General features: G+C 41.5%; 3 protein-coding genes across 6 annotated transcripts in view; 1 reads left to right on the top strand and 2 right to left on the bottom strand.

The window, feature by feature from the left end:
• Window positions 1-24,327, top strand: part of LOC142108564 (uncharacterized) — a 625,828-nt gene that overhangs the window by 559,599 nt on the left and 41,902 nt on the right. The window lies entirely within an intron of this gene.
• The window catches only part of LOC142108571 (uncharacterized), an 83,247-nt gene that overhangs the window by 47,396 nt on the left and 11,524 nt on the right, over window positions 1-24,327 (bottom strand). The window contains exons 2-5 of the mRNA XM_075192340.1: window positions 17,292-17,449; window positions 16,085-16,276; window positions 15,907-16,006; window positions 15,694-15,791 (exon numbers count right to left, since the gene is read on the bottom strand). Of these exons, the coding sequence (XP_075048441.1) occupies window positions 15,694-15,791; window positions 15,907-16,006; window positions 16,085-16,276; window positions 17,292-17,360 (459 nt within the window). The 5' untranslated portion in view covers window positions 17,361-17,449. The remainder of the gene's footprint in view (window positions 1-15,693; window positions 15,792-15,906; window positions 16,007-16,084; window positions 16,277-17,291; window positions 17,450-24,327) is intronic.
• On the bottom strand, window positions 12,884-15,640 carry LOC142108591 (uncharacterized). Its single transcript, XM_075192376.1, has 4 exons — window positions 15,502-15,640; window positions 15,304-15,389; window positions 15,044-15,155; window positions 12,884-14,443 (listed from the first exon to the last, which is right to left on the bottom strand). Exons 1-4 carry the CDS (start codon window positions 15,623-15,625, stop codon window positions 13,545-13,547), a joined length of 1,221 nt encoding a protein of 406 aa, XP_075048477.1. The 5' UTR covers window positions 15,626-15,640; the 3' UTR covers window positions 12,884-13,544.

A 24,327-nucleotide genomic window follows, 5' to 3' on the forward strand; every position in this document is an offset into this window, starting at 1 on the left:
CCGGTAAAGTCTTCTTTCTTCTGTCCGTCTGATCCTGATGCTGGAAAGCCGCTTAAGGTCCTCTTTGCGATGACCGGATGTCCTGAAGGACCTTGGGTCCTGAAAGGATATCCGGTCATCGCGAAGAGGACCTTAAGCGGCTTTCCAGCATCAGGATCAGACGGACAGAAGAAATAAGACTTTACCGGACAGAGGAATCATCTTACAGGGTAAGCCAGAATTGACTATAGCGTTCTCTCCTCTGTATATGCTGCACAATTACTCTGTGAAAAAATTGAGGATAATGTTTATCCTCAATTTTTTCACATGATTTATATAGATGCGTCTTATACAGTGGAACGTCATATACATGGAGAAATACGGTATGTACAGGTTGGGTCCACAACTCGCACACCGATTTTGTGCGGAAAGTATCAGACACCGTCCCCGCGCTTCCTCGCTTGCCGGGGACGGTCGTCTTCTTTTCTCGGAGCGCCCCATTGCTAGGCAACGGGGACGCTCCTTCCGGCGGGCCTCTGTGCACGGGCAACGGGACGTGCTTCTCCGCTTTCTGTCGGCGGTCAGCACGTACTGACTGCCGACCCACTGCCCACCAATGAGAACTGACCCTCGTGTATAAATATCCTGCCACCTAGGGTGCCAGATCAACTAGTTTCCAGCATTCTAACCTCCAGCGTTTATGTCCACATATATCCTGATTGATTACCAGTGTACCGACCCTGCTCTCCATGACTCAGATTTGGATTCTCCCTTGGTTCTGCATTATACTCTCCGGATTGACCTTTGGCTTGTTGACTGCTCTACAGAATCCTTTTCAAACTCCTCACCACCACTTATAAGGCTCTCTCCCACTCTACTGCCCCTTATATCTCTAACCTCCCCATTCACACTCCTGCTCGCTCTCTGCGCTTAGCCAATGATCGCCGACTCTCCTCCACTCTTATCACCTCTTCCCACTCCAGAATCCAAGACTTTTCCCGTGCAGCCCCCCTTCACTGGAATGACCTCCCTCGTTCCATCCGCCTCTCTCCTACTCTGTGCTCCTTCAAACGTGCACTGAAAACCCACCTCTTCCTTAAAGCCTACCAACCATCCACATAACCCCTTCACCTCCACTCGCTCTCCCTTTGCCTCTTCTGGCTCCCCTTGTGTCTTTCTGTTTTCCCTCCCTTAGAATGTAAGCTCAAATGAGCAGGGCCCTCTTCCCTCCTGTCTCCTCACCTGTTCTTCTGCTCCATGTTTATTGCTTTAACTTGCCTGGAGTTTCTGAAGTACTGGTATTTTTGTTTATTGTTTTGTGCTGTTCCACCCTGTTTAGTGTACTGTTTGTATGATGTACGGCGCCGCGGAAACCTTGTGGCACCCAACAAATAAAGGATAATATTAATAATACTCTCTGCTTCCTGATTTGGTACTTTATCTGCCCGCATGGTTCCAGACCTCTGCTAGTGCGACCACGATTACCACCGCCATCTCGGTAGGTAGCTTCCTGGGAGGGCCGCGACCTGCACGTCATCCGCTGTCCTAGATGTATAGTACCTGGGAACTGTCCAAACTAAATCATCCACACCATTCCGTCTTATAAAGTCCTTGTCAAAAACAAAGAATTCTCTTTGTTGGATTGCTCTGCTACCTCACCCTCTTCTTGGGAAACCAACACTCTCCAGGACCAGACCCAGACAAGACTGGTTTCTCCGCAACTTAGTTCTCTAGAATATTGTCTAAGGAGAAGGAAACTCTTACAAGACCCTGTACAGTTTTAACCAGGCATATCACATATCACAGGCTCATCTTGTGGCATTGCTAAGAGAAGAATGGGGCAATCGGCTGAAGATTCAGTGAAATCCATGGAAGGACAGGTCCCTTCTCTTGCAACCAGCAGACGTGAAGCGAGCTGCTGGGTAAGCGCAGAATTAGACTGTGCTAGTGCCTTAGCTCAGGCTGGTCCCACCCAACCAGAGGTGATTCCAACCAGCACGTACGACAGCTGGGCTCCCGCCAAAGTCATCCCTTTCTGACCGTCCACTTGGTCACAGCCTGATGTTACATAAGTATGACAAGTCACAGATGAAGCCCCGCCATCCTAGACCTGTCTTTATTTGGCAGGACAGGCAAGGAGGATAACCCAAGGCAGATACAGAGTACACAATATAGAAAAGAAGAACCAGGTATCAACAGACTCAAATTTTATTCAGCAGATATAAAACACACCATACCCAATGCAATCCGGCCCCAGGTAGAAGTAACTACCTACTGCTGGGGCGACAGAGGAGAGTTGCACAGCTTGGCACAGTGTCTTATCTACAGTATATTGATATTCAGTACACACCTGAAACCAGTCAGACCGGTGTGCACATTATGCTACCTGTACCTCCACAAAAGTCATGTAATCAGAAACCTCTTTATCCAACCTGATGAGAAAAAGAGCAGGAAAAACCAGCAGATACAGTGTACACAATATGAAAAAGTGAGACCAGTATCAATATACAAAACAATGCAAAAATATACTACACAACCCCAATGCAATCCCATTCTAGCTAGCAGTAAATACCTGCTGCTGGACAGACAGAAGAGAGTGTAGTTGCTGGCACAGTGTCTGATCTTGTCTGATATTCAGTACACACCTGAAATCAGTTGGGGAGAGTGCAAATTATGCTGCATGGATCTGTACCTCCCCCCAGGACTTAGTAGTCATTGACCTCTCTTTATCCACCCAGGAATGGAAACAGGCCGATACAAAGTGCACAATATTGAAAAGCTAACAAGGTATCAATAGACACTAAAACTTAACAGAATCTCAGTAGAAATATATTACATATTTCCCATGCAATCCCACTCTAGCTCGCAGTATTTACCTGCAGCTGTAGAGACAGAGGTGAGAACATCACTCAGGGGGAGTGTCGGGAGTCCCAATATAAAGCCATAGAGAGCGTAGTGAACAAAGTGGTTTTTAGTAAACCGATTACACAGGTTTCATACAAATATCTGCATTTTCTTTATGGGTTTTATACTGCCTTGAGACAGTAAATGTTATGTTGAATCCCTAGATCCATAAAGATGGACATTATGGTGCATCTAGAAAGGATAGGTGGCACCAGAAACCCCAATATAGAGAATGTAGATATTCCCCAAAGAGGACCCAGAGATATCCTTCATATGGTAATAGAAGGGATACATATTATTCACCAGATGAGAACCCTCTGAAAGAAAGATGGAGAATGAGAAGAGGATTCGATAGACAAGTCAGGCAGGATGGACAGAGTCCTCGCATCCCTCTTAAAAACAGATTTGAGGTATTAGATGAGTGGACCACGGAATCTCCGGGCCCATCATCCCAGACTTTTTTGGACAGAACAGGATACAGGGGGACTTGGAGGTAACATCAGGTCATCCTAAGAGGAGACGAAGGGGAAAGAAAGGGGGTAAGAAGAAAAGGAAAAATAAAAACAAGAATAGGATAATACAATTACAAGAATTAAAAAGCCAGCATATGGATGTTGAAAATGTTGAAAATATTGATACAGATAAGAATAAGACAGTGAAAGTGTTTTATTTAAGCTCGGTTCTTCTATCTGAAGGAGAGATTTCACTTTTGGGAAAAGGGTTAAAATATGCTCCAACTAATAAGGTTAATCCATTTGATTTGTATAATGATGTACAGAAATTTATTAGGAGACTTACTATTAAAAAATGTTTTAAGATGAAAGAAGGTGATGATATAGGAAAGGAGAATGAGAATATAGTGGAGAATCGTAGATTTAAAAAGAAATCTTCTTTTTTCCCTATATATGTTAAAGGTAACTTTATTGACACGTTTGATAAGCTTGTTACAGAAGATCTAGACAAACTAAATATGAATAAGAAACATCATAAAAAGAAAAGATTGAACCTTACATCTAAGGAAAGAACAGCTCTAAAAGATTTGAAAAATAATAAGCAGATCATAATCAAACCGGCGGATAAGGGGGGTGGAGTTGTGGTTATGAATGTGGATTATTATATTCAGGAAATCCTCAGTCAACTTATTGCAGAGGACACGTATAAGAAATTAAAATGTGATCCCACTAATAAAATTGCAAAAGATTTAGAACTCTTTATTCTGAAATGTAAAAATGAGGGAATAATTGATGAAGATTTGGCCCTTTTTGTCCATATTCCACACCCTAAAATACCTGTTTTATATACGCTCCCCAAAATTCATAAGGACCCTGAGAAACCCCCAGGAAGGCCGATAGTCTCGGGCATTGGTTCGGTCACCATGAACCTGTCCGAGGTAGTCGACCATTATTTACAACCCTTGGCACAAAATACCGAATCATATCTTAAAGATACTGGTGGGTTCCTGGAGAAATTGCGTTCTATTGATTGGGAGCCGGGATACATTTTAGTGACAGCGGACGTAAAGTCCTTATATACGATAATCCACCACGATCTGGGTATCAAAGCGGTAGAGAAAAATCTTAACACCACTACACACTCTGAAGGCTTTAAGAAGTTCCTAATTGAGAGTATTAAATTCATTCTCTCTAACAGCTACTTTAAATTTCAAGAGTCGTATTATCTCCAGTGTGTCGGCACTGCTATGGGGACCAGGTTCGCCCCTAGTTATGCCAACATTTTCATGGCCTCGTGGGAGGAGTGCCATGTGTGGGAAGGGCATGGCTTTGGGGCGGACCTGGTCACCTGGTGTCGATACATTGACAATATTTTTTTTGTATGGATAGGCTCAGAGACATCTCCAAGCTTTCTGTGAGCATTTAAATAGGAATAACCAGTTTATTGAACTTACCTTCAATTTTAGTGAGTCATGTATACATTTTTTGGATATTACCATCTATATAGATGAGAAAGGTATACAAACTAAAACTTATAAGAAGCCTACTGATACCATGGGGTATATCCAGTATGATAGTCATCATTATTACAGGTGGTTGGACAACATACCCTATGGTCAAATGAAAAGAATGAAACACAATTGCAGTGATGATCATGTCTGTAGGGAACAGATTAAAGATCTAAAAACAGTTTTTGCGAATAAGGGTTATGATGTTAATTCATTAAGTCAAGTGAAGGAGAAAGTGCTAAAAATTGATAGGGACAGTCTTTTTACTCCGAAAGAGAAACAAATTAAAGATCGGAGTCATAAGTATGACTGGGCGTTTATATCTCAGTTCAATAGGGAGTTTAAACATGTTGAGAGAATTATTACGAAATATTGGGGCATTCTTTTAAGGGATAACATTATAGGAAGTTCATTACCAGAAAAACCCGTTTTTGTATACAGAAAAGCCCCTAATCTTAAGGATCAATTAGTAAGAAGTTCATTACCAGAAGAAAATAGGAAATCAATAAGAACTATTGGCTTCCACAGATGTGGACTGTGTCTTGCTTGTAAAACAGTAAAATCAAAATCTAGTAAGACTACATGTCTAGACATCAATGGATATCAACTCAAAATAAAACAGTTCATTACGTGCCACACGACTAATGTTGTATATATTATAGAGTGTCAATGTGGCAAATTCTATGTAGGGAAGACGTCTCGCCCCCTGAAAACCAGAATTCGCGAACACATATATAATATTCGAAAAGGTCTCGAGACCCATTCAGTGTCAAATCATTTTAAGTCTGAACATATATGTAAACCAGAACATATCAAACAATTTTGTGGCATACAGACAATAGAGAGTAGTTGGAAGAATAGAGATACGGCTGGCTCCCTTTCAAAGGCCGAAATGAAATGGATTTTTTTATTAAAGACCTTAACCCCTAGGGGTCTTAATATAGAGTTTGAATTGAAGTGGTTCATATAAAAAAAAAAAACGTCTATATTGAATTAATAACGAATACAATAGTTTTATGATGCAATCAGATAATTTGTTTGCATTTCTAATTAAGCTCTTGTCTTTTTCCTCTTTTCATGTCTCCTTACACCTTTCACTTGTTGGGGAATTTGATTAAAACTTATTGGGAAGCATGATGGTAATTGAAGAGGAAAATATGAAGATTTACAGATTCCAAGTGATCCGGATTTTACCTATCCACTTATTTATGTATATTTGTACATGTGGACTTTCGCTTGGACTTATTTGTACCCAGTTTGTTGATTCATGTGTGTTCAAACATGTTCATATACTCACCTTAATTTTAAATAGAAATATTTCGTATTTTGTAATTTTTGTATTTTATATGTACATGGTAAATGTATATCCTCAGAAAGAAGTATGTAGGATCGCATAATAACCTTTTAAGCAGGCTGAAATTATGATAGTATCCGAAACAGCAATTTAGCTGTTCTTATCTCCGTTATTTGGCCACCAGGCAATCACATTAGCATATGTCTGTTCCTGTGAATAAAGTTTTAAGGTTTACAATCCCCCTACACCGGAAGTTGACGAGTGCTTTTGGATTATATCCAAGCCTCATTTTCAGAGGACAAGGAAGTAGGGTGAAATATATCATGGGACACACGTATACCGGAAGTCGACGAGGGTTGTTTGGATTAATCCAAGCCTCGTTTTAGACCGAAAAGGAAGTAGGGCGGAGTTTGGTATGATACACGCGCTACGAATAGGGATATATATAGAGGCGATAATACACTGTTATCCTACCTTGAAAAAGACTCTGACCTAGAGTCGAAACGCGTTGGGAGGATAAGTGTAAGCGGGATTTCGTTACATCTTTGAAGTGACATCGTGGAGGAAATTTTCATGCGAATATCCTGAATACATCTGGTATGAGTATACACATTACCATTTTGGGATATCCTTGATGTCATGTTTTATATGTACAGGTCTCTTTGTTGGAGATAATGCATTTTTATTAAATGGTGTTTTTATGATAATGCACCAGATTGGTTTTTATTTTTTCCTTTTGGCACATCATGTTAATACTCTGTGGAGGAACTTGAAAGCGGCACACAGAAAGGATTACTAGAGATGCTTTATTAAAGCTAACATCTTGTAAGCATATACCTTTGGGGGAGATGGTGTAAAAAGTCACAAGAATTACGGTGGTATCCCTTCATTTTTCATCACGAGGTTGAAGAATATACCTCTTTTTCGGGAACTCTGTGGACTTTTATATGTATATTGTAGTCAATCTGCACTATTATCTCTCCATTTGTTTTATTTCCATGAGTCTGATTTTCAGACTATAGGAATTCCATTTGAGGAGAGAGATAAGGGTCATCTATCCAGTAAAAGGAGTACAGAAGTCCCTATCTCCTGTGAGATGTGAGAAGGTGCGCGCTAAGTGTATGTTAACTGTATTTTATGTTTGTGTATTATTTGTGGAGAATAGTGGATACTCCTCTACATACATCTGGCTGCACACTGAGTGGAGGGCCACATCAGATCAATTACTTTTTAGTGTTATAGAGAACTGTGAGATCTGGATGTTACTATAGTATAAAGGACTGGAGTAGTTGTGTCTTATGGAATATAAATGTGTGTGGTTACGTAACGAGGCTATCCAGGAACAGGATATGAAGATAGCCTGTGCACGGTGACACGGGTAATACACATCATATTCCTATTTCAATTCTTCTTCATAATACTTGAGGATACCAGAATTGAAGAACTATGATATTGTATGTTATTTAAAATGTCTGTTATACTACTAACAAATGTAGAAAAATACCTTTTGATATGGTATTTTAAATAGACGACACAAAGCTTTTTAGTACCCCTTCTGATTGTTTAATAAAAACAGTAGAAAAGAAATTATATATATATATCTATAATATAAATGTCTAGTGGCGTGTGTTAGTCTGTCTGTGGAAAATATAAAACCAAGCTGCAGCGCCACCTGCTGGGCAGTGTTATACACTGACCTACTAAATTCTTAGTGTGTGTGTAAAAAAAAATTCAGAAAGGGCTGAAATTTGGTATACTAAGATGTTTTTAATTTGTTAAAAGTGTTTATAAAGATTTAAAAAAAATATATATATATTTCTTGAAGGAGAAGTGACAGTTGGGAGTGGTTGGTGGTTGCCGGGGGTGACAGTGGGGAGTGGTTGAGGCCTGGGCTATGGCCCAAATGCATGACAAGAACCTTTTTAACACCTTAAGTAGCTTGATTTGACTAGAATGCATGAGTATCATGCACGGGTTAACTTGTGTGTGTATATATATATATATATATATTGTGGCAAGAGCCCGCTACTGCAGAAGCACACGCGTACAACTTCTTCCTTTTTATGGTTCTTTATTGTCAGGATGGTAATAAATGTTTTGACACCGTATACTTTCACAGCAATTATAGAGACCCTAAACGCTCGCTATACATAGACCAGCTCTCTCTCAAGACTAGCCAGCTACCCCAGCGTTAGTCTCCCTGAACAATGAAACAAGCAGGGTTTTATACCTGACACTCCTCCCACAGGCCTAGCTTGATGGACAGGTGACACACCCACCTTCTCTTTAAAAGGAAACGCCTATCCCTGGTTCTGTTTAGACTATCAAACTCACCCTGTCTGTTTGCTGAGAGGAAGCAGCTTTTAAATCATGTAAGTAAATCAATTTTAAACTACACATATGTTTTTACCTGGTTTAATCTCCACCTAGGTACATAACTGTGCCAATGTTTTACTCTACTTCCCTGCTTTATCTGCATATTGCCAGCTAAATGCCTCCTTTTGTTACATATCTGTCCCCCTAGCATCTCCAAGTAGGGGGACGCGGACTTCGCGAGGAGCGCATATTTTCGTGACAACGCATCTGCATTTTTGTGTAGAATCCCAGGCCTATGTTCTACTGAGAACTTGAAAGGTTGTAGTGCCAAGAACCAGCGGGTTACCTTGGCATTTACCTCCCAGTTGTTCTGCATCCATCTTAATGGTGCATGGTCTGTTATTAAGGTGAACTCTCTGCCTAGGAGATAATAGCGCAGAGCTTCTGTAGCCCATTTTATGGCAGACATTCTTTCTCCACAGTGGCATATTTTTGTTCCCTTGGAAGCAACTTACGACTTAGGTACAGGACAGGATTTTCTACTCCATTCTTCTCCTGTGACAAGACTGCACCTAAGTCAACACCAGAAGCATCAGTTTGGAGGAAGAACCTCCGGGTAAAATCTGGTGCTTGTAGAACAGGAGAGGAACAAAGAGCTAACCGAAGATCAGACCAGGCGGTTTCTGCAGAGTCAGACCAGGTTAATCTATCTGGACAACTTTTTTTTAACATGTCCGTAAGTGGAGCAGCTCTAGTGGCGAAGTGGCTTACAAACCGCCTGTAGTAACCTACTAAGCCTAAAAAGGTTCTTAACTGTGACTTTTTCTCTGGTCTTGTCCAATTTTTGACTGCCTCCACTTTGTCTAGCTGGGGTTTTACATGCCCTCGACCAACAATGTACCCCAAATATTTGGCTTCTCTCATGGCTATGGCACATTTCTCTGGGTTAGCTGTTAACCCTGCGGACCATAATGAAGATAAGACCGCCTCAATTTTGGCTAAATGTGATCCCCAGTCTGGGGTATAAATCACTATATCGTCCAAGTAAGCAGCTGCATAAGCTGTGTGAGGTCATAGCAATTTATTCATAGCCCTTTGGAAGGTGGCAGGTGCCCCATGCAACCCAAAGGGTAGGACTTTATATTGATAGAGACCATCAGGGGTGGAAAATGCAGTCTTTGGCTTGGCCGTGGAAATCAAGGGAACTTGCCAATAACCCTTTGTTAGTTCAAGGGTTGTTAAATAATTGCTACCAGCAAGATTTTCCACTAGTTCATCCACACGTGGCATCGGATAGGCATCAAACTGCGACATACTGTTTAGGCGCCTAAAGTCATTGCAGAACCTAATTGTCCCATTGGGTTTCGGGACAAGCACAATGGGACTATTCCATTCACTAGTGGACTCTTCAATTACATCTAACTGGAGCATCTTCTCGACCTCCTTTCTCACGTCCACCTGTCTGGCTTCTGGAATACGATACGGCTTCTGCTTTACAATGACTCCTGGCGCAGTGACAATGTCGTGTTCGGTTAAGGTAGTGCGCCCAGGAATGGAAGAGAAGACATCCCTGTTCTGGCGAATCATTTCTTCAGTCTGTTGTCTCTGCTGAATGGACAAGGCTGGCTCTATGGGCACTTCAGACTTTTCAATGGCAGTACTCACTACCTGAGAGGTTTCCTCATCATGCCAGGGTTTAAGGAGGTTCACATGATATATTTGCTCCTCCCTTCTCCTACCTAACTGGCGGACTCTGTAATTGACAGGACCGACAGCCTCTAGAACTTCATATGGACCCTGCCAATGGGCGAAAAGTTTGCTTTCCTGGGTAGGAACCAGGACTAGGACCTTGTCCCCAGACTTGAAAGATCGAACAGCACTTTTGTCATAACTTTTCTTCTGTCGTTCCTGAGCCTCTTTTACATGTTGCTGCACAATGGGCCCTATCTTTCCTAGCCTCTCATACATTTGGGACACAAATTGTACCAGATTTGGCTCCCTGGGACCTTGCTGCTCCCAGCCTTCTTTTAACATATCTAAGATACCCCTGGGCTGTCTCCCAAACAATAACTCAAAGGGACTAAACCCTGTTGAAGCTTGAGGTACCTCACTGATGGCAAACATCAAATAGGGAATAAGAGTGTCCCAATCTTTTTTCTCTTGAGCCACTGCTTTCCTGAGCATGTGCTTTAATGTGCGGTTAAAGCGTTCCACCAAGCCATCTGTTTGTGGATGGTATACAGAGGTGTGAAGCGCTGTAACCCCTAGCAACTGGCACATGTCCTTCATCAGTTTAGTCATGAATGGAGTACCCTGGTCTGTGAGAATTTCTTTGGGTATTCCCAAGCATGTAAACATCAATACAAGTTTCTTAGCTATGGTGCTGGACTTTATGTTTCATAGGGGAATTGCCTCTGGATACCTGGTTGCATAGTCAAGCACCACTAGTATATATTGATGCCCATGTGCGGATTTTTTCAGTGGCCCCACAAGATCCATAGCTATCCGTTCAAAGGGAACTTGTACTATTGGTATTGGAATGAGAGGTGCCCTGTACATGGGTTTGGGACAGGTTCTCTGACAAATGGGACAGGACCGGCAATACTTTTTCACTGCCATGTGTACACCGGGCCAGTAAAACCTAAGCAGAACTCGTTCCCGTGTTTTATCCTCCCCTAGGTGTCCCCCACAGACATGTATATGTGCTGCTTTTAACACTAGGGGTACATGGACCTGAGGAACCATTAATTGTTCTACTTTTTACCCCTGTACAGTAGCAACTCTATACAGGAAATTATTTTTAACAATAAAATATGGTATACCTTCTGCAGGCTGGGCGGCTTTCGCTACCCCACTTACCTCAGTCACACTTAAGTTGGTCTCGAGCAAAGTCCTGCAGAGGAAACAAAATTGGTATTGCGGACCAGTCCATATCCTCACTGACAGGCGGGGTGGGCTCATCTGCGACATCACCGACCAATGCTAGTTTGGACTGTCCATGTTTCCCCACAGGTGGATGCTTTTGTGGAACTCCTGCTGTGACTCCCAGGATGGCATTCCGGTTTGGCGGTACCAAGATCGATGTCCAGATGTTGTGGATTCTTAGGCGGTTCCTTTAAGACCGGGCTTCCGGCCGTTGCCGGCATGGCTGGCCGGATCCGCTCACCAAGGACATCATTAAACAGTGGGAAGTCTCGCCCCAAAATGAGTGGATATGGGAGTTTAGTTGCTATGGCAGCTAACACCATAACAGTTTTGTCTTTGATTGTGACTGGTAGTATTGTTCTTTCATACTCCTCTGTCGTGCCATGTACGCAAAGAACTTTCACCTTGGGCAACCGAGAAGTTATGGTTTCGGGTAAGGCAGAGCTGGAAACCAATAAGAGTTGACTCCCCGAGTCAACCAAGGCCAGAACAAGGTTTTGGTTGATTAGCACAGTCACCCGGAACAAACAAGGACTTCCTGATGTGGAACTCATGGTAAAACAGCTTGGAAATGCAGGCCCAATACATGCCACGGAACAGTCCATGGGTTCCGGTAGTTTAGGACACTCTGCCTTAAAGTGGCCTGGCTCACCACATTCAAAACACTTCAGATTAGACAGCTTTGCACCTGGCCCTCTGTCCGTAGCAGTTTTGCCATTGGGCCTTGTAGCAAGGATTGTCAAACCTGGCTTTTGGCGCGGCAGCGGCTTTGGCACAAATGCAGGTTCTTTAGTCATTTGCTGTAGCGCACAAAACCTTTCTACCACGGTGGCAAGCTCTTCGTAAGTTTGTGGGTCTGATTGCAGCACCCACCTTTGCAAATCGCGGTTCAGCCCCCGGATGCAGTGATCTATCGCCAGAACTTCAATAATCCGAGAAGGCGAATTCTCCTCAGGCTGCAGCCATTTCTTTAAAATTTTAGAAAGCTCAGCGACTTGCGCTCTGACCGGTTTTTCTTTATCATAGCGCCATTGGTGATAGTGCTGGGCTCAGCCTGGCCCGGAAACTCCAATGCGAGCCAATATCTCAGACTTTAGGCACGAATAATCAGAGGCCCGTTCCTCATCTAGATCCATATAAGCTCGCTGAGCTTCACCAGTCAGGTATGGCGCCAGTTTCTCAGCCCAATCTTTAGGAGGCCATTTTGCCCTTTTTGCAAGTCTCTCAGAGGACACCAGATACGCTTCTATGTCATCACCTGGTGACATTTTCAGGAGTACAGGACGAGGTGGTTAATTTCTGTCATGCATCACCTGGCTGAGCTTGCTGCTGTTGCTGCGCAGCGGCCACATTCACGAGGGTTCTCAGTACTTCCTCCATGTTGACGTCTGCGCGGGTTGGGTAGCGGAAACTTGCTTACCGGAGCATCCCACTCCTGACACCACTTGTGGCAAGAGCCCGCTACTGGTGAAGCACACGCGTACAACTTCTTCCTTTTTATGGTTCTTTATTGTCAGGATGGTAATAAATGTTTTGACACCGTATACTTTCACAGCAATTATAGAGACCCTAAACGCTTGCTATACATAGACCAGCTCTCTCTCAAGACTAGCCAGCTACCCCAGCGTTAGTCTCCCTGAACAATGAAACAAGCAGGGTTTTATACCCGACACTCCTCCCACAGGCCTAGCTTGATGGACAGGTGACACACCCACCTTCTCTTTAAAAGGAAACACCCATCCCTGGTTCTGTTTAGACTATCAGACCCACCCTGTCTGTGTGCTGAGAGGAATCAGCTTTTAAATCATGTAAGTAAATCAATTTTAAACTACACATATGTTTTTACCTGGTTTAATCTCCACCTAGATACATAACTGTGCCAATGTTTTACTCTACTTCCCTGCTTTATCTGCATAGTGCCAGCTAAATGCCTCCTTTTGTTACAATATATATATATATATATATATATATATATATATATATATATACACACCCACCTATTTTTTAATTTACATTAATATAATCAACTGATTTTACAATATTTGAAGTATCACATTAAACTTGTTTCATATCCAATTGCTTTTGTCCTACGTGATTTTTTTTATGTTCAACAAGTTTTAATTTGTGTGTAAAACATTTCTCACACTCAGAACATGGAAACAATTTCTAACGTGTGTGAGTTTTCTGGTGTTCAGCAAGATATGATTTACGTGTAAAACATTTCCCACATTCAGAACATGGAAACAATTTCTCATGTGTGTGAGTTTTCTGATGTACAACAAGATGTGATTTACGTTTAAAACATTTCCCACACTCAGAACATGGAAACAGTTTCTCACGTGTGTGAGTTTTCTGGTGTTCAGCAAGATATGATTTACGTGTAAAACATTTCTTACACTCAGAACATGCAAACGGTTTCTGACCTGTGTGAGTTCTCTGATGTTCAACAAGAGATGATTTATGTGTAAAACATTTTCCACACTCAGAACAGGTAAACGGTTTCTGACCTGTGTGAGTTCTCTGATGTACAACAAGAGTTGATTTAAGTGTAAAACATTTCCCGCACTCAGAACATGTAAACGGTTTCTCACCTGTGTGAGTTTTCTGATGTACATTAAGAAATGATTTACGTGTAAAACATTTCCAGCACTCAGAACATGTAAACGGTTTCTCACCTGTGTGAGTTCTCTGATGTACAACAAGAGATACTTTATGTGTAAAACATTTCCCACACTCAGCACATGTAAACGGTTTCTCACCTGTGTGAGTTCTCTGATGTAAAACAAGAGATACTTTTTGTGTAAAACATTTCCCACACTCAGAACATGTAAATGTTTTATCATCTGTATGAGCTATAATATGTCTAACAATATCCATGTTTTCAGGAGAATACTTTTCATTATTAGAGGGATCAGATAAATTATCTGCTCTGTGTATTGGGTGTATATTTAGAGTAGTGGGGTTTCTTCCTGGAGAATCACGTGTGATGTTATAATCTTCTATTTCAAAATCCGTAGACAAAATACATTTTTCCTCTGAGATATTCCTGTGTTTGCATCCATCTGCTGGAAATAAAATAAATGTATAGTTATAGACATTTTTTTTACATTGATTAACATATTATAATGCCCAACATTTTCATACTATGAGAATGTTGAAATGTCCAGCTGTTTAATTTCAATTTACAAACTACAAACATTTCATTATAATTAGAAAACTGCATTACCAAGCACACTGCATAGACCTAGACACAGTGATACATAAAGTGCATCCAGGTTGGACAATTCCAGCCAAAATGTGGACATTTCCAAGTAACATTTCCTAAGCAGACACATTGTCCAGCCAGCATCCTAGAACAGGAAGACTCATTAGCCAGTGACATTGTCCAACTAGACACTGATCTCACACACAAACACTGGAGCCTCAAAAGTAGAGTAGATGTGGGTTACATTAGCAGAGTCCTGGATATGGGATTACACTACTCTTAGGTCTCACATCCTTGCACAGAGCAGAGGGGAGGAGAACAGGAGTCTAATAGGGGCTGATGGCTGCTGACTCCCCCACTGGACAGGTACGTTTTCCTCATTAGTTTGTACTGACAGAGGAGGGTGTAGAATGAGAGATTGTAATAGTGACTTTTTGTGTAATAAGTGTTTATTACTCACCTGTGCTGATATCTGTAGGGATTTCCTCCTCCTTACACCGCTGATCACCCCTCACATACGTCTCTTCCTCTCCCTCTGTAATTTCTACTTTAATATCAGTCAGGACATCATCCTAAATAGCCCGCAAAACAATAACAAGATCATATTTGATAGTATTTGATTTAATAATTTAAGGTGAAACAGAAGAATATCAGTGTATAAGATTCACACAGATTTTTTTACAGATCATATTATGGATTCGGTGAGACCCTGAAATCTACCTGATTCTCCTGTGGGATACTGGGATATTCCTGTGAATAATGAGGATGGAGATATCTCTCTGGGGTATTTCTGTTACTGGATCCATCTGTAAGAAACACACAGTGACTGATTACATTTCTTATATGTGATTATCAGATATGTATCTTGGTGGCCCTGAAAACTGCTCCATTTTACAATAAATGAAAGTCTCCCCTTACCCGGTGATGTGAGGATCCGGTGATTCTCCATCCTCACATTCTCATACAGACCGTTGGGCCCTTCTAAATTCTCCCACTCCTCCTCACACTTTATAGGAACCTGACAACACAATGACACAGTCATCACCCAGACACATCCCCCGGTGTTACTGTATAATGTCCCATTCCCAGCAGTGAAACCATAAAATCTACCTGATACTCCTGTGGGATACTGGGATTTTCCTGTGTACAATCCTGTGAATAATGAGGATGGAGATATCTCTCTGGGGTATTTCTGTTACTGGATCCATCTGTAGGAAACACACAGTGACTGAGTACATTGCTTATATGTGATTATCAGATGATGTGTATCTTGGTGGCCCCTTAAAACTGCTCCATTTTACAATAAATCAAAGTTCCCCTTACCCAGTGATGTGAGGATCCGGTGATTCTCCATCTTTACGTCCTGGTACAGACCCTTGGGCCCTTCTAAATTCTCCCACTCCTCCTCACACTTTATAGGAACCTGACAACACAATGACACAGTCATCATCCAGACACATCCCCTAATGTTACTGTATAATGTCCCATTCCCAACAGTCACCTCTCCAGTCACCAGCTGAATGATCTTGTTGGTCAGTTCCAGGATCTTCTGGTCATTGTTTCCCTCACGTATCAGTGAGTGAGGTTCAGGCACCGTGATGGGGCTCTGGGTCCTACTCAATCCTCCTGACACACAGGGGTGGCTTCTGGGTGTCACACACTCACCAGATCTCTTTATCACTACTGTGTAATCCTGTGTATGAAGAGAGATATCAAGGTAAATGTAGATCCACATATTTGGAATTTTATTTAGCCGTTAATTGTGCAAAACATACAATAATGTTCTATTTTATGGTTGTGATTCATATCCTATATGTAACGGTTTCCTATATACTAGAAAGTGGTATTTACCTCTCCTGCAGCTCTGGACACCTTCAGTGGTCCCACCTATCTGAGTCCTCTATCTACAGCCGGCCCCCACGGGTCTATCATCTGCTTGGATAAATCAGTGCAAACAGTAAGATGAGTTTGAAGTGGGGGCTTGTAGTAGACAGAGGACTCAGAATGCCCGACCTATGGAAGATAGTAGGTGAGGTAAGTGCTGTATACACTCTAATAGACAGTGCATATAGGAAACTGTTACAGGTAGAGCAGGGGCTATATTTGTAAAATAGCATTTCTTGACTATTTTGCCAATTTAAAAAGAAACTCCTGAAAACATTCCATTATTGTAAAAATTAGTTAAAAAGTCTCAGTTATTGATAGGAAACAAAACAACAACAACATACTGTGGTCAATACAATATAGCCTACATCTGTGAAGATTGTGGGACTGATACTTCTATCTGAGACTGTCTACCTGCTGCTCATTTACAGCTGTTCAGGGGGAGACGACTGAGGCAGAGTAGAAAGTACCAGAGTGAGAATGGTCACCATCCTGTGAGCCAGAGAGGATCATGGGAAGAATAAACTATAAAATAAAAACGTTTCTACAGAGGAGCTCACAGAAGCTAATGGCCACAAATAATATTGTGGGCTACATCCTAATGCACACTTCTGATAAAGAAAGATTTGGAAAGTGTCCTAGTATTTCTCCAAGGCTCTCTCCCAGAATCCCTCACCTCTCCAGTCATGTCCCTGTTTTATTTATATCAGTAAGAATGATGTCACTGTGACATTCCCAGAATCCCTCACCTCTCCAGTCATGTCCATGTTTTATTTATAGCAGTAAGAATGATGTCACTGTGACATTCCCAGAATCCCTCTCACCTCTCCAGTCAGCAGGTAGATGATCTCCAGGGTGAGATTTAATATCCTCTCACTCCTGTCCTTGTCCATCCTCAGGGAATCAGTGATTTACACAGATCGGGTTTCACCTTCAGTTGATTTCTAGTAAAAGATTCTCTGGTTCCTCACAGCTCAACTGTCTAGGAATAAATAGAATAATCATTCTAAACATCACAGAGCAGACATGTAAGATATTAAAATGTCAAACACTGATGGTCTCATGTAGAGTTGGATGTAACAGAGTTTTCTCTGCGTAAATACGCATTTCCCTACTTCCTAAGCAAACAAAAATGTATAAGACTAAGGGCTAGATTTACTAAGCTGCGGGTTTGAAAAAGTGGGGATGTTGCCTATAGCAACCAATCAGATTCTTTCATTTATTTAGTACTTTCTACATAATGACAGCTAGAATCTGATTGGTTGCTATAGGCAACATCCACACTTTTTCAAACCCGCAGCATAGTAAATCTAGCCCCAAGTCCTTATACAGAGTGAGACACATCTAACACTTACTCCCCTGTACACTTACAGATGCTGAACGGGGGAGGGAAGGGGAGAGAGCGTAGGTCAGTACAGTAAGGACGTGTCACATAATGTGTGTACTATGTAGAGGTGGAAACAGCAGCAGATCAGCCAGTCTGGAGGCACATCTGTTGTGGGTGCTGGACACTGCTGCATGATATGTTCTTATTTATTTTATAACACATATAATTATTATCAGATGCAGGAAGTCTGAGGCGGCTCCTTTTTAGGACAGCTCCGTGTTTGTACTGTTAATCTGCACCCATCCAACATGAGTCTCACAATGTTTCGTCGCTGCTGGACGGCTTCCTCGGGGAGTGGTCTTGTTCAACCACCTACTTCAGGAGGGAAGGCAGAGCGACATTAGAGCTTAACTAGGGGACCGGAGTTCACAGGAGAACGGGAGCAGCAGCCCCCCCCCCCCATGTGACAGACATGTAAGTGCACCAACAGCAAGGCAGCAAAATACACTGTTAGTTCCCATTGTGACCAACTTCAGAGATAAACGGGGAACATATATAACGTGTTTTTTTTTTTAAACACTCTTCAAGTAGACTAACCCATGAACATTGCAGATACTTACACTGAACATAACATCATTCTTATGTACTGTGGCTGCATCATCTGTATAAGGACCTTGGCTGTTGTGTTATGTAACTGATCATATATATAAAACCTGAACACATTATAAAAACCTTATTTCTCCATCATCCATTCTGGGGGACACTGATACCATGGGGTTGTCTGAGGGCGCTTTGAGTTGGCACTTAAATAGTTAAGAACTAAACTTGCTGCTGACTCCCCCCCTCAGCAAGCCCACAAACTTCAGTTATGTTTAAGTGCCCAAAGAGTTGGGCTGTGTTTGATACTGCTTAGCAGTACTTGCTGTGGAGTAATAGATGTTTTTTGTTTTCTTAGTTATTTATTGGTAGTGTAGGTGGGGATAAATGTTACTAACATTTTTTTCCTCAGGAAAACTTATAATGGAACAGTGTTCTGTTTTTTATTGAAAAAAAAAAAAAAAAGTAAAGAATTAGAAACGAAAAGTCATTTATAGTATCCTTGATAGTGACAGCGCTAAGCGCCTGTCACTATTCAGTCCTGACGGGTCCGGCGCTGCCCCACAGGCAGAAAGCGCCGCACTCCATCCGGGGACCTGACATTTGGGAGATACCAAGCTCCGCTGAGGCGGAAGGGAAACTTGGATATCTCTGAGCCTGGGCGGCGCTGGAGCGAGGCAATCACCCGAAACAGCGGAGCTGGAAGGGGTGAACAGCGCAGTCACGGAGGCTTTAACAGTGGTGAAAAGCCATATATAGACAGGGGGCAGAAATAGAGACTCTCCCCCTGTCAGTGAGACGGTCCAGAGCGGGGAATCTTCACGCCCTTTCCTGCATGACGGAAAGGGTCGTTGGAAGGCACACTGTGAGCTGCTGCTGGCTTTTCCCCTCGGGATCCTCAGGCTTCTACCACTTATTCACGCTAAGAACCCCATAGGGGACATATGTATTTTATATATATATATATATATATATATATATATATATAAATATAGAAGTATAATATGTGCATTTATACTGCTGGAGATTTTGTGAAAATAATTAGAAATCTCTATGAGTTAGGAGGTTAATTCCCTCAGGGGCTAGTTATCCCCCCTTCCTCCCCCAACTATTGTTAGAGTTGGGGCTGGATAATTTGACGAAAAATTGGTAAATTGACATTTCCTATGATAGGGGAAAGAATGACATAGTTTACTGGGCATCTCTATTCTCTGGTTTTTTCCTTCTATTTAAATAATAATAAAAAAAAGTATAACAGTACTAAATTAAGAGATATTGTTTTAATTGAGGAAAATTATATCTCTTTGGAAGGATTGTGTGTCACTGTTGAAGAACCTTCTCCTATGATATGATTCTCAAGCCATTTCATGCATTGTTCAAAAGTATCTCCCATCCTCCCAGCCACATGGCAAGATTAGCTATTTTGCATGTGTTTGTAAAACCCCCCACACAACTCTGGTCAGTTTCAGATAACAGCTTTGAAGCCTGAGACAAAGGAGGGTGTTGGGACACTGGAAGGGTCACTTGCTTTTTACTGCTGGACACATACATAGTGGGGAGAACCGACAGTGGTGATGACATCATCATCCCTGGACCCAAGAAGCTCCATGTGTGTGTGGTGAATCACCACACACATGCTGTTACTTGGGAGGCTGGGTTTTTCCAAGTTTGGACTATAAAAGTCCAGACCCGGGACCCTCTCTCTCTCTCTGGATGCCTGCTGCCCCTTGACAAAGAGCTCTACACTACACTGCAGGACATACACTAGGGATACATTACACTACGGATACACTACACTAGGGATACACTACACTGCAGAAAACATCTATAGGATTACAACACCCTACTATATATATATTACACTAAGCTACAAGAAAGGATTCTATACTACAGGAACGTTCCCTACACTGCAGATAAGAATCGGACCGAGGATACAAGGACTTGATAAGTATCAATAATATATATATACCCATAGAGCTATATGTGTATTTGTAATGTGGATTTAACTATTTATATACATATAACTGTGTAGCTATTGTCTGATATCTGTGATAGTTAAATCAATTTTATAAATACTGATTCTTATTAAGGATACATATGCAAAGCTAGGATAGTGTAAGGAATAACGGTGGTGAACATAGGGTTAATGTTATATTTATATACTATGTTATGTTGAACAACGTTATGATATGTGTGTGAATTGTGAATACAAGCTTTTCTGTGTTAACAGTAAAATACTTTGATTTAAATACATACATATGTTGTGAGTATTGATTATTTATAACGAATATATACTGTGAAGTACTGCTGAGATACAGTGTTTATTGGATAAATAGTTCTGTAAAACTTGTGTTATTTAGTGTGGTCAAAAGACTGAGTAAGGCAACACTGTGTAAGGAAAAGTGCATAAAAGTGCGAGTTTTATAGCGAGTGTATCTAAGAATATAATTAAAGGATAGCGCGCGCATGTGAGGCGCTACCACAGGTCCTTTAACATTGGCGAGCTTAGCCCTGGCTGTTTTAATTGCAATATACTAGGATATAGTAGTGAAAATTGTTATATTGTTAATCTAATTCGGTAGAGGAGCGGGGACGAATAGCTTAGGTACACAAAGGAGGTGATACTTATGTGTTATTAGCGTACGCTTTCTCTGGAAAGAGGTTTGGACAGATAACATTGTTTTACTTGAGGCCTAGAAGAAATACAATTAATTACAGCGAATCTAGTTTAAAATTTAAAGTTTCTTGGATACTCGTTGTTTTATTTCTTTCTTTAAGAAGGACTGGTTCGTCGCACTGTGAGCGTTTGTGAGAAACGTGGATTCACTTTTCAAGGTTGCAACAGTCATTTGGAAGGGTCCTGCTGAGAGGGGAAAGACGTTCCTGAACTGATAAGGATCTTTCTGGAAGCAGCATTTTTACGTCTCAGAGGCTTAAGGGGACCTGTATTACTACAGTGAGAAGTAACACTCAACACAGAACAAAAATGACTTCTGTATCTGGACAGGCGAGTATGAGTTTTATTACCATTGAGAAGTTGTCAGCAAATAGTATGTTTAACCCAGTGATTCCTAATAACTACACATCTGCTGAAACATTATGGGCAACACTTTTAGAACAGGCTTATACACATGATGCGCTGTGTATTAATAGGAGAACCGTGTTCAACAAAAAAACTAAACGTCTCCAAATGTTAGCTAAATTGGTACATGCTTATGAAGATAGGATTTGGACATCTGAACACGCTGAGATGATACTTAAAAACAAAAAGGGCACTGATGCAAATTCTCATTGCCAGTGCTGCATTGAAAAGGTTAAAAGTGTTTCCATACTTGAAGCACAATTGGAAGACAAAGATATGGCCAATATAGATAGGGGAAGACAGATTTGTATGCTCAATTCCCAAATATTAGAGAAAGAAAAATATTACACAGATGTTGATAAGGAATTGGCAGAACTGTATACAGAAATCAATGTATTCAGGGATAAGGTAGCATCTAATGAAGTTCTAATTGCTGAATTACAAAGTGATTTAATCAATAGAGCACAAATGATAACCAATATGCAAAAAATTATCAATGAGTTATCACCCTTCTCCACAACACAGTATACATCCATGGCTAGAAAGCAGGTATGTATAACAGATAAGAGAAGCAGTGAAACAGGGAGTATAGGAAATAATATACATATGCCCATACTTTCTCCTGTGATAGATCAGCGAAATCCAATAGCCTCAGTGGCTGACCCTGTAGCACGCACATTAACTTATTCCCCAACACCCATGGGGAATGTCTCTAATGGTCGTGCGCAATTTACGGATGATCAAGTTTTTGGCCTAGGCAGTGGTTGGGAAACTGTACATACCGCTCCTACACCACAAACAAGTCACGGTAATGGCACAGGATTGCATGTTTCCCATCGAAATTATAGTATGGAGAAGACTCAATTTCTGTTGAAAATCCGTAAGGAAATTCCAAAATATGATCCCATTATAGACCCTTTTACCTCCTGCGATATTTTTGAGGGACATTGTGACAAATTTAGTGTCGCCCCAGAACATCGCATGGACTTGTTTAAATTGTGGTTACCCACTCACCTCAATCAGAGGTATGCAGCAACTGGAAAAACTGCTCCCAAAAATGGTCAATTTCACGATGAGGAAGAGAGACTTTCTGTCCTCATGAAATTGGCAACTGGCCATTGGGAAGTTACCCCAGAGATCCTATCTAACTTTAAACCAACCATTCACGATGAGCCATTGTCTCTATGTGGTAGGTTTGAAGCAATGTATAGAAAAGTCACCAAAGATCAAGGTACAGACGTTCCACAAGGCATGATACGCATGTTTGTGGAAAAGTTTCCTTACATTGACACAGCAATTCGCTTAAGTGCGGCTAAAGAACCAACGCTTGCAGATGCAGCAATGGTTATAGAAGAGTATAGACAAGATTTGATGAAAAATAGGAAGTCACTGAAGATGAGGGAATATGTTGTGGTAAATGGCAGATCACAAGATAACCGTTACACAACATATGGCAATGTGCGCAGACAGACACATATTACACCTACAGCTCCTCCACAGGAGAAATGGGTGAATGTGCAATGTTATGCATGCCTAAACTTTGGCCATGTAAGACGTAACTGTCCACAAGGTGTTCGCAAAGAGTATATAAGGGACTCTGAACACCTGGGCAATAACAATGGCTTTAAAAACAAGCCTCACGTTAGAGAGTTAGATAAGCAAACACATACCCAGTCAAAACTGCAGCACCTGAATCAGATGCAAAAATGTGTGTCGCTTGTAAGTACACATACTGGCCAAACAGAACAGTCTCATGTACAGTCACATAACTCAGTGACTCCACAGACACAGAACTCTTTAGAACAGGTAAACAATTGTGACGTACAGAAAGCACAAGTAGCAGTTCGCACAGCAGATATCCCTACTGGGAATCTGGTGCAATTAGATTGAAGGTTAGGGACCCCTAAGGATCTGGCACCAATATGCAATATCATATTGGATTCCTCAGGGAGACCCCACATAATGGCCAAAATAAGAAATGAATTACTGAAAATTCTGCTTGATACTGGGGCAGAAATTTCAATCACTAATGTAGAACATGACTTACTACCAGACAGCCCTCAGTGTGTGGTGACTGGATTTGATCACCAACAAGGGGGGGTAAAAGCCCAAAGAATTGAGGAAGTCACTGTGGAAATCAACAGTGATTTCACCTTAAAAATTCCTATGTGGTATTATTCAGGTTCTGATAACATTATCGGAACTGATGTAATGACACAGAATGGCTGGATCTTAGATCTAGCAAACTGTTTACTATGGAAGGGACCACGAAACTCAAAGGTCTGTGTGATAAAGAAACATCACTTAGGACCACCCATACATGAAATTGCTGGAACAGCTAACATGGTTGTACACAAATGGCCAGAGGTCTCGCATAACACAGACCTTGAACCTATTGTATACAAATTCCCAGAGCTGTGGGCTCAAGGGAAGAATGATTGTGGAAAGATGATTGATGTTCAGGTGGACATACAAGGACCAGATCCACCACCTCAACGCCAATATCGTTTCCCCCCTGAAGCTATGGAACCAGTGATAGAAGCTGTGACTGACTTAGAAGCAAGGGGGGTGGTCATAAAGGGAAATTCCAAGTGCAATAATCCCTTATGGCCTGTCAAGAAGAAGGAGACTAACACCTGGAGACTCACAATTGATCTCAGGGTTTTGAATAAATATACCCCCATGTCAGCACAGGTGGTAGCAGAGACACCAGACATATTGGCAAGAATAAACGGCAAAAGTAAGGTATTCTCTACCATTGATGTAGCCAATGGTTTCTTTTCGATACCATTGACAGAAAGCTGCCGTTACAAATTTGCATTCACCGTGCAAGATACGCAATACATGTTTTGCG

The sequence above is a fragment of the Mixophyes fleayi genome, chromosome 12 (assembly GCF_038048845.1).
Source record: "Mixophyes fleayi isolate aMixFle1 chromosome 12, aMixFle1.hap1, whole genome shotgun sequence".
Classification (NCBI taxonomy): Eukaryota; Metazoa; Chordata; class Amphibia; order Anura; family Limnodynastidae; genus Mixophyes; species Mixophyes fleayi.